The sequence below is a fragment of the Ciconia boyciana genome, chromosome 1 (assembly GCF_034638445.1).
Source record: "Ciconia boyciana chromosome 1, ASM3463844v1, whole genome shotgun sequence".
NCBI lineage: Eukaryota > Metazoa > Chordata > Aves > Ciconiiformes > Ciconiidae > Ciconia > Ciconia boyciana.
This window is the reverse complement of record NC_132934.1, coordinates 293,040-304,494: the sequence shown is the minus strand read 5'-3', so window position 1 is coordinate 304,494 and position 11,455 is coordinate 293,040. Positions and strand designations below refer to the sequence as shown.

Below are 11,455 nucleotides of genomic sequence, written 5' to 3'. Positions count from 1 at the left end.
AGACAGTAGAAGCATTTGCAGAAAATGCAGGATGAAAAGTGCATTCAGCTTGCATATGTCAAAGCAACAGCAACATCAGTGAAAGCGGTGGTGTAAAACTGTCTGGATCAGCAGGTTTAGAGAGTGGTGGTTAACAGGTCATGCTCTACCTGGAGGCCAGTGACAAGTAGAACATCACAGGGACCTGTCCTGTTTGACATCTTCATTAGTGATATGAAAGAGATGACAGAGTGCACTCTTGTCAAATTTGGGGGTGACACCAAATCGAGGGGACCAGTCAATATGCTCAAGGACAAAGCTGCCATCCAGAGGGAGCTGGACAGACTGGAAGAATGAGCCAGAAGGAACCCCATGAAATTCAACAAGGACAAATGCCAAGTCCCGCACCTGGAAAGGAAGAGCCCCTGGCAACAAGACAGTCTGGGGATGCCTGGCTGGGCAGCAGCTCTGTGGAAAAGGCCCTAGGGGCCCTTGGTGGGCAGCAAGCTGGACATGAGTGAGCCATGTGCCCTGGCAGCAAAGGTGGCCAACAGCAACCTGGGCTGTGTGAACAGAACTGAAGAGAGTAGAATGAGGGAAGCGGTTATGGCCCTCTACTCAGTACTTCTGAGATCATATCCAGGTACTGCATCTAGTGCTGGGTTCCCTGAAACAAGAAACACACCAACAAACTTGGAAGAGTTCAGTGGAGAGCCACCAAGATGGTCAGGGCTGGAGCACTTGCACTGTGAGCAGAGGCTGAGGGAGCTGGGCATTCCTGCAGAAGGAATGGCTTTGGGGGGGACCAAATAGCAGCCTTCCAGTATCTATGGGAAGGTTATCAAGAAAACAATGCCAGGCTCATCACAATGGGGCACGGAGGGAGGATGAGAGGCAGCAGGCAAAAGTCAGACAGGAGGTTTTAACTTCACAGAATCATAGAATATTCTCAGTTGGAAGGGACCCACAAGGATCGAGTCCAACTCTTGACTCCACACAGGGCAATCTAAAAGTTAAACCATATATATAAGCGTTGTCCAAATGCTTCTTAAACACTGACAGGCTTGGAGCCATGACCATTTCCCTGGGGAGCTTTTTCAAGTGCTTGACCGCCCTCTCAGTGAAGTACTTTTCCCTAATATCCAATGTGAACTTCCCCTGACACAGCTTTAAGCCATTCCCTCACGTTTTGTCACCAGACACCAGAGATAAATCAGCATCTCCCTCTCCACTCCCCCTCATGAGGAAGTTGTAGACAGCAATGAGGTCACCTCAGTCTCCTCTAAGCTGAACAAACCTAGTATCCTCACCTGCTCCTCATGAGTCATGCCCTCTAGTCTTTTCACCATCTTTGTTGCATTCCTTTGGACACATTCTAATATTTCTATATCTTTCTTACATTGTGGAGCCCAAAACTGCACACAGTACTTGAGGTAGAGTTAAGTATAGTGGGACAATCACTTCTTTCGACCAGTTAGCTATACTGTGCCTAATGCACCCCAGGATACAGTTGGCCCCTTTGGCCACCAGGACACATTGATGACTCATATTGAGATTACCATCAAACAAAATGCCCAGAGGTTTCAGAGTTGGAAGTTCAAGAGGTTTCCTTCCACCTGGATGTAAGGAACAACAGTCACTCTGAGGATCATTAAGTAGTGGAGCAGTGTCTCAGAGAGGCCGTGGGATCTCTGGCCTTAGAGGTTTTCCAGACCTGACTGCATACAGCCCAGAGCAGCTTTGTTTGACTGTGGAGCTGGCTGTGCTTTGGGTAGGGGTTGGATCCAGCAAGCAGATTCCAGCCACTCTGAACACCATGAATTGGACTGTTTTCCTTGTCTCTGTGTCCAAAGGAAGCATTTGTGCACATGTGGAGACCATTAACAGTGAGCTGGCAGTATTGCTGTAGTGATCTGTGATACAAGCAATGGTGGTTTTTGCTTGAGAAAGAATCGTTGAGCTGGAAGAATGCATCTCTCAAAACAAATAGGAAAACATGACTTGGAGAAGTTCCCTGTTTTACAACAGTACACTTGTTTTTTTGGGAAAGTGTAGCACTTATGCTTGGAGAAGGTAAGGGCCCTGCACTCAGTTAAGAGTCTGATTTCCAGAAATGCTGAGTACTTACAGGAGCTGGGCCTGATCCTTATGGTTACACCCCCAAATTTATGCATTTGATTTAAAAAACAATTCCCTTAACACTTCACAAATTCATGGAGATTTGATTTCTCGCTGGACCCCCAAGGCTAGATTTGATATGCCTCAGTAGACCAGAGGAGGATACAAACATTGATATTTCTTCTCATAAAGGCTGTCCTGAAGACATTGCCACAGAAAATGGACATGGATTACCAGAACTGAATACCAGGTTTCTGGCATCTGGCAAGATTTCAGTATATTTTAATATTTGTGCCAAGTGTTGATTGTTTCAGCAAAGCCCTATTTCAAATATCAGTGTGGGAGGGGGCTTCTCTGAGTGCTGACAGCATGTGCCTTCATCTAAAATCCTGGGAGAGTAGTCAGGTTATATTGGAATGCCACTCCACTGAGTTTCTGTATGAAACAAGGAAATGTTCATCATTGCCACAAGAGAAAGGTGTCATTTTGTAAACTCAAAGCAAATGGCTGTGTCACAAAGTCCTGTTATCATGGTCCTTCTACCCTGTCAGCCCAGCTTCCCTGAAAACATGCTCTTAGACATACAGAATTCGTAATTACCGCTATTGATCTTTTACAACCTTAGACATCCTCTCTGACACGAATTTTCCCCTCATGGAGGTAGTAGCTCCCTCTAGTATCTATGCTGAATTTCCACACAGGGTATTCCTTCCCGTGTAGGGTTGTTGCTTATGCTTTCCCTACTTTCCAGATGATGTTACTGCTCAGTCCTCAACTCTTGAAATTTCAGATACAGAGCTTATTATAGGATCAGCTCCTATTGCCCGATCATCAGGAAACAGACGTTGCAAAAAGACTGCAACAAAGCAATGCTGTATTCCTGCTGCAGAAACCATCATGTCTCAGTCTTGATCTCCACATTCACTCCCTGTTGCAGTCTTCACATTTCCTGGGTTTCCCACTTTATATTTCTGTGGCACTATGTGGTGAACTCCAGCTAAACCTGCTGTTTCTATCAATCAGGAATGGCTCCAGGCTCAGAGCAGGCAGCATTCACCCTGTGTAAGTCCATGTAATCCTGCTGCCTAGCTCTTCAAGAATTCACAGGACTCTACTTGGTGCCTTAACTAGGTCCAATCAGAGCTGCTGCCAGATCACAGTCCCACCATGGCTGTGTTCTCTCCCAGTCCCCTGGACCACACTCTCCACTCCAGAGAGCCCTGCACAGCCTGGGCCGAGTGGGCACGGTTATTGTAGATGGTGGGAGTATGGATGCAGTGCAGATGCCATACAATCACCTTATGGCTGTGCTGCCCACAAGTTTTTTGCTGCAAGTGTAGCCAATGGCTAGCCCTCCTCATTGCTGCCTCTCTGCTGGTGTTGGTCAGTGTAGGCACCTCATAGCCCTGCAACAGATAAAACGGGGTCATAAACAAGGACTTAGGGCACAGGGACTGCAGCTGTCAGCCTCCCCAGCCAGCTACCCTCCTATGGCCCAGGGTGCCTGGTGAGGTCAGTTGTGCTGCAGCCCAGGCACCCCAAGAGCTGCCACAGGGCTGGAGCAGGAGGCCAGGGCTAGAGAGCTCTGGCTGGTCTGCACTTGGCACAGCCTGGAGCAGAACAGGAGATCAAGGTGGGTCCTGTGCCAGGAGGGCTTTCTCCTGTGGGCTCAGATCCCACTTGTGCAGGCTGACTGGGGGAATGCTCCTCTGCTCCTTGCTCCTGCCACTGAACAAGAGCTATCTCTGAAAGCCTCTCCCCCAGGGCCCTCGCAGGGTTAAAAGCCTCTCCTCTGCTCGCAAGCCTCAAGGACACACAGGCTTTTCCTCATGCAGGTAAGACAAACTGGACAGCACCTGGGAACACTGCTAGTTTTTCCCTCTTACCAAGCACTGGATGCCGTCCACTGTTTGCTCTTGGACATGGAGGTAAGGGAGGGCTGGGAGGGCAGGACTGCTGCCCATGGTGGAGCAGGGCCTCACCCACAGTGGGACCCTCACAAGGATCCCTATCGGCACACTACTTAGGGGGGCAAACCCAGTACTGGCACCCAGGGCTCCTGGGTGGTCTGGGCATGCAAGCAGGCTGTGGCTGCTGGTGATGCATCAAACAAAACAAACACAGTCCTTTTGAGGAGAAATTAATCCTGTGTTACTGCCGTCTCCCTCAGTCCAGCCATCACCTCAAACTGAGACTGGACTGTACCCGAGGCTCCGGACTTTACCTCCCATGGCTATACGCTCCAGGCTATCTGGTCTGCTCACCTGAGTGCAAATGGGATGTGGTGGCTTGTCGAGGAAAGCCACACCCTCCTGCAGGAGCAGCTGGCTTCCCTGGGTGGGCATGGAGCACATCTGGCCTCCTGTAGGAGGAAGGGTGACATAATGTACCCCAAAATGCTGGAGTTATGCAGAAGTGCACAGTGGCAATGTAAGGCACCCTGCTTCAGGGACTGCACCAGAGCTGAGCTGGGTCTCAGACTAGTGCATCACCATCGCACCAGTCAGGGGTACCTTCCTTCTCCCGGGGGGAATAAAAGAAAACAGCTGCCTCCCTAGCACTGATGGCATCAGCGCTCCCTCTCTGCCCCCCTATCCAGCCTTTCTGGACTGGTCAGTGGTAAGCAAAGGTGTAGCTGCACTGGGAACTACTTGGCAAGTCATTAGTTACCATGAGAAATCGCCTTCAGTGCAAGTGAGAGAGAGAGAGAGAGAGGCAAGGTGGGGACTCTTTCAAGGCTCATTCCTATGCAGTCCAAGAGAGAAAAGGAGATTTTCCTACCATGTCTTCCTTTTTCTTTGTGTACAGGATGTCTGAGGACAAAGGGTTTAAATCTGGTATTTCTTGTCATGTGCCTGTGTGCTTCACACCATGGTGAAAAATTAGGGTCATTCCTCTGCTTGACTCTTACAGCTGTACTGTAGCCCTGTAGCTCCATGCCTAATCCAGCCTGAATTTGTCAGCATGGGGAAAGCATCATCTGCAGCTCTCCAGAACTCATTGTCCCTTCTGCAGTGAAACTAACAATTCCCTGCTGTTGCTGCAAATATGATGACTTACATGCCATTGCTGTGTACCTACATCAAACCAAGGGCTCATTGGTAGCATGTGATGGGCTCACACACCTCTTGCTCACCTGCTCTTATTTCCGACTGTTGAGCCCTGGTTCGGAGCATAAACAGGTGACTAACCCTTACATGCCTAACCTCCTACTATTAAATTTATTCTTATTTTTATCACTCTGGTTCCTGAGGTCCCCTATTCCTCCTATGTAACAAGCAGGTCCCCACCTTCACTGGTGCCGGCTTCACCATAACTTGTCAGCAGACTCCTGCCTCTGGCTAACAGGCCAGTAGTAAAAGCATCCAACAAGGTCCTGGACAGAGCCTTCCCCTCTCACACCTACACCACAGAGGCACTTGTGCCCTAACAAAACCACCAACTGCCTTAGCGCTGTGAAAGTTCACACATCATACATCATTTTGAATTTATACAGATCAACTTGCACATCATGCAGCTTTGCAGACAGGGCAGCTGGAGGCAGGAGATGATTCCTAGGGAACACTGCTGCGGTCTCTCCCCGCTCTCGTCCCTCTCAGGCACCTGTTCCTCACTGCAACACTGTGCCAAACAAGTTGGGCTGTTCTTGCAACAAAATGCACATGGCTTTGGCTGGGGGCTGGCTGGAGAAAGAGCAATGGTCTGAGATTTCTGGAATATTGGATGATATAGTCCTTATGTACCTGTCCAATGTATGCAAAATTAGTAATTAAAAAAAACCCCAAACATATTGAATATGTTGATCTGGGAGGCTGCTGGAGAGCTCGGCCAGGCAGTGGTTTCTCAGTCTTGCAGCACCCACATCCAAGATGGAGTAACAAGTTTGGATGTCATTATGCTAGGCAAAGAAGAATTAATCTTTTGAGTGAAAGTTTTCCTCTCAAGATTAAAATTTTAAAAAAGTTGAAAAACTGGAGAGTAAAAGAGAAATGAATAGCTCCTCTTCTACTTAGCAAACACTGATACTGATCACAGTGAGCAAGTAGAAGCAAGAAGAAAATACCTTTCGAATAGAAGGTCCTTAATCTGGAAGAGAAAGACCTGAAAATTATGAATGAGACAGAACTGACATTTGAGCAATTCCAACAAGAAAAAAAGCACACAATTTTTAACAGTGCTTTGTCAGTTTCTTGCGGTAAGTAGCTGTAAGAAAAAAACTCCCAACAGAAGCAGTGAATTCTCTATTGCTCAATGTTTGAAAATCATGACTGAAATGTAGATACATGCTTTGGATAGATAAATTAAAAACAGATTAATGGGTGTAAAGCAAGAGTACCAACCTGAAATTTGACTGTGTTGTTTAATCTCGTGAAGAGACATGACAATTGACCTCAGTTGCTAAAAACATATCTATAAAAAGGAAGAGAATGCTTTCTTTTTTTTTTTTTTGTCATATTCACTTTGTTCTTATATAATGGCAATGCGCCCCTGCGTAGCCATCAGGTGACATCTTTAATATTTAGTGAATGGAGAGTGACATGAATTGACAGCTTGTCTGGGAACGCTGGTGAATCCTGACCACAGGAGGTCTGATGATAGAGTTACCTGTAAGGAAAAGCTGCTCACAGCTGCCCTGTACTGAGGCAGGCCTTGTTTTGAAGTGTACAGTTTCCAAGTCAGAATAGCAGAGAACAAAATCCTTGAGTTCAGTGATGTGCAATCCTCCCTCGCACCCCAGCCATATCCCAGTGCTGTCAGTGAGAAACCACCCAGAAGCCAGCACTGGTCCCAACGCAGCTCCTGGCAAACACTTGCTTAGCAATGGTCAGTACAGTGGCCAGTTATGTTATTATCTGATTCAGGAATATTTTAGAGTGCTAACATCTACTGAGGCAATCAAATGGAGCCGAAGAAAAAGCTGCATAGGAAGAACAGGATTTTATTATGCACAGCCCCAAGATCACCCATGGTTCCCCAAGGTGCCCTGTATTGTCATGTAGCCACAGTCTGCCCTGGTGCTTTCCAGTCCTGTTTGCCCCCTTATTGCCACATATGTGAGCTTAAGCCTCTCTGGATCCTTTTCCTCACCCAACTGAGAGTAGCCCCTGGTTTCAGACTGGCTGAGTGTAGTGTGAGCCCATGCTGAGTGCTGGGTGGGACAGATCTGCTCCCCAAGACAAGGTGATTGCAGGTGGTTTTTAACCTCTCTCTCAGCCCCATTTCTTCAGCAGCCTCACAGAGGCTGCTGCACCAGGCTGTATTTGCGCACCAAAGCACCTGGCCTGCGTCTGCTGGGCTTCATGGCACTGTCATGGTGGGCAGCAGCAGCCCTGGCCACAAGCACCCAGCAAGCACTACCTTCAACAGCCCTTGGCTGAGGTTTATGAGCAATAACTGCTTCCCCATGCCTCATCCATCATGTGGACATGGTCAGCGTAGCTTCACATGCCAGTAAGCAAAACTCTTGTTTTGGGGTGAAAATTGAAATAGGATGATGGAAGAAAGGTCAGGAGGCCCAGTCCAGTGGAGATTCTTGATGGCTTGAATTTGCCTGTGGCTCGACAAACACCATGTGGTGAGTCACCCTGAGTTGGAACCCATGCTTTTTTAAGTGCTGGTTATCACAGAGCAAAGCACCCCAAAAATGGCAGAGCAGGAGACAGGATAAAGAAAAAAAAATTTCTTTTAACTGGCACAGGGTGATGCCATATGCCCAACCCAGCAGCTAGGGAAGAGCAAGCTTAGTGGCTGTGGCATCTAAGGAGGGGTAGGAAAGCACATAGTTGCCATAAGTGCAACCAGGAGGGAAAGAGAGACATGCTTGGTATACTCATCAAGACAGGAGGTTGGGCTGGCAGGAGAACCCAGGAGGTGTGGGTTAGTGTAGATGCACACCGTTCTTGGTTTCTTCTGTGTGATTCTCTTGCAGTCAGGTATCCAGCATTGAATGGCTGCTCTCTGGACTCTAAAATCCTAGTGTCTGTGAAATCTCAACATGGGAAGCTTTCAATCACTATGGAGACAGGACCAAAGCTATCCCACCAGTGAAACCCTTGCCTCGTGGGTGGTTGTGCTCCAGTCCCCTGGCTCACAATCACCACCTCCTCCTCACAGTGCTTGTTTCTGCCCACAGACCAACCCAACTGGCCCTATGGCAGGTGAGAACCAGACTCATGTGACGGAGTTCATGCTCCTGGGCTTTTCCCACAGCCGGCCCTTCCTCTTTGTTCTTTTCCTGGCCATTTACCTAGCCACACTGCTGGGGAACTCTGCAATACTCGCCCTTGTGTCCCTGGATCCCCATCTCCACAGCCCCATGTACTTCTTCCTCAGTCATCTGTCCTGCTTGGATATTTGCTACTCATCAGTGACGGTGCCCAAGATCCTGGTAAATGCCCTGCGCCCACAGGCGACCATCTCCTACCGTGGGTGCCTGGCACAGATGTTCTTCCTGATGGGGTGTGCGGGGGCTGAGTGCGCACTCCTGGCTGTCATGGCCTATGACCGCTACGCAGCCATATGCCAGCCCCTGCGCTACACCCATGCCATGAGCCGGGGTGTCTGTGTGGCAGCAGCTGCCAGCTGCTGGCTCTGGGGGATGCTGGACTCAGCTGTGCACACCCTCCTGGCCTCCAGGCTCTCCTTCTGTGGGGCTGCCCGGCTCCAGCACATCTTCTGTGACGTCCCCCCACTGCTGAGGGCCGCATGCAGCAGCACCCGGCCCAGCGAAGTGGCACTCCACACTGCCAGTGTCTTTGTGGGCCTCAGCCCCTTCCTGCTTGTCGTCGTCTCCTACTTCTGCATCCTGGCCACTGTCCTCGGGATGCCCGTGGCCAGCGGTCGGCGCAAGGCCTTCTCCACGTGCTCTGCCCACCTGGTTGTGGTTGCCCTGTACTTTGCGACGGCCAACCTGAACTACAACCGGCCCAGCTCAGGCTACTCCCCGGCAGCTGACACACTGGTCTCTGCACTGTACTGCATCGTCACCCCCATGCTGAACCCCCTCATCTACAGCCTCCGCAACCAGGAGGTGCGGGGGGCCCTGTGGAAGGCTCTGCGGGGACGGGACATGCTGAGCTCTCCAGGCAGTAATGCATGAGCAATACCAGGGCTGCAACAGAGTGCTGGTGTGGTGCGGTGTAGCATCGCCTGTCTGTGGGAAATCTTTGATGGCAGCAGTGGGCTCAGGGCTCCCTGCCCAAGCAGTGGCTGCATGTGGCACACTGCCATCACTTGTCTGACCCTCAGCACATCACCAATGGCAGAACGGCAAAATCAAGTTGGGAACAAGGCTACAGTTCCAGGATTATGTCTTTACTTTGTCAATATCATGTGCTGAGCTCAGCACAGGAACACTGCTACCAGGGAACACTGTAAAAGGCAATTTCATGTGGTACCAGACACGTGCTGGTCCCGAGCAAGGCCGTGAGCTTTGCCTTGGGGCTGTCCAAGGTGCTGAGCCAGGCCCTGCACAGGACAAGGGCCCGTGTCTTGGATTGCAAAGTCTGGCCTCCGCAAAGGGGCTGTCACACCATCCTCCTTCCACACATGCTTTGGCACAGAGTCTGATGTCTGCTGGGTTTCTCCAGGCTGCCATGAAAGCTCTGTAGCATTTTGTACATTAGCACAGCAGCCAGCAGTTTAAACACCCCACCCATTATTCTCAGCGTTTTGGTCAAACAGCAAGTTATCAGCACTGAGCTGTGAGCTGGCATTGCTTAAATACTCACCAGAAATGCTTGCTTTGCTTTACAGCAATAAAAAAATCAAAATGCAGTTGTTGTGAGTGGTGTGGCTGTGGACGATAGTGGCTGAAGGCTGGCTGGTGACGTGGGGCAGCCAGCTTTGTCCAGCTGCCACTGCCTCAGCTTAACCTCTTCTTGCAGGGGCTCTGCAGCTGGGTCCAAGCTCAAATGATTGCATGGGTGTTGGGGCAATCCCACTGCTGGCCAAATCTGCAGGCAGGTACATGAGGGCCAGCAGTGTCCAATGCCATGGCAGAAGCCAGGAGCAGCCAGCCAGCAGCGCAAGGGTCTGCATGGGGAGGGAAGCTGGCACAGGCTGTGCAGGCAGGTGCACGCCTGCAGCCACAGCAGTGTTTCTGCAGCTGTGCCACAGAGGGACCCATTGGCTGGAAGGGGCTAAAATATGCTCATCCATAGCTCAGTTACCAAGAGATACCCAGCAAAATCCAGTCTGTTCCCAAAGAAACCTACTGGAGAGTCAAAAAATGGGCCTATGAGGCATATAGCTTGTTGGGAGCAGTTTGCCAGTTCTTCTTGGTGCTCAACACACACTGATTTTATTCTTCAAGGAAAAAAATGTTTCTTTAACCCATTGGTTGCTCCTTGCAACCCAGGCTGCAAGCCTCTCAGCCAGCTCTACTTGCTATACACCCTTCTTGACTGTAAAAAATTATTGAAATACCCCTAGTTCAGAGTCTCACTAGGACACGTAAGAGAGTCTGCCACAATGAGGCCCATTCTAGAGAGCGCCCTGGAAAGGAACATCAGGAAATAAAGGGTGAACTGCATGAGGAAAAAATATTGGGAAATTACTTCAAAGAAGAGGAAAAAAAAAACAAACAAAAACCGAACCAAACACCTCCAGAAAATTTACATTAAAATTGACAATTTCTAACCTGAATCACAATGTGTCTTTCCCATGATCGTCAGACACATGAAAGGGTTAAATCCCTGACAATCCCTGACTAAGACATAGACTTGCATTTTTTTAGTTTCACTTGCATCCTTGTTCTTTTTTGTTCTCTTTCCCTGCAAAGATAGTTTTGGTTACCTGCTGAGCAGAGTTGATGGTGGGACATTTCCTGTGACATCTTACCTGATAGGACTAAGCAGGCCTTGAGCAAGCTCGTTAGCCTTCCTAATTAAATCACTGATAACAGGAACTCAGGCCGATTCTGCCAAAGATAAGCACCAAAGAACTAGCTTAAATCGACCCCCTTGTAACATTCCGAGGCCGAAGGACTGATGAGCTAACTCAATGACTATATATGGACAAAGGAAGCCCAAAGTTCAACTAGCGGACAACGTGAGGAAGACTATGGAAGACCACCGGGAGGGTGAAAAGACCCTAACCCTAATTTTACTGCGCATGCTTGGACTACGTAAATGAATTCCGGGAACTCATCACCATAAAACTGCCCTTTTCAGGAAATCAGATGAATATGTATGATTTTTCTGTATATGAACTGATGTGTTGTGCTAACCTGGCGGAGCACTTGTGGCAAAGCAATCCCCAGTGCTGCCCAGCGCTGCAGTAAAGAATACCTGCTTAATAGTCATCCCGACTATTGAGTCCTGATTTCGGCTTTTCACGGCAACACACAGATAGTGAT

At 49.2% G+C, this 11,455-nt stretch overlaps 1 protein-coding gene across 1 annotated transcript; it reads left to right on the top strand.

Moving 5' to 3' along the window:
- Window positions 1–8,248: 8,248 nt before the first annotated feature.
- On the top strand, window positions 8,249–9,196 carry LOC140651864 (olfactory receptor 5V1-like). Its single transcript, XM_072861966.1, has one exon. It carries the CDS (start codon window positions 8,249–8,251, stop codon window positions 9,194–9,196), a length of 948 nt encoding a protein of 315 aa, XP_072718067.1.
- Window positions 9,197–11,455: the final 2,259 nt, after the last annotated feature.

Coding starts and splice junctions, on each gene's coding strand:
- LOC140651864 (XM_072861966.1), top strand. CDS start 8,249: ATGGCAGGTGAGAACCAGACTCATGTGACGGAGTTCATGCTCCTGGGC.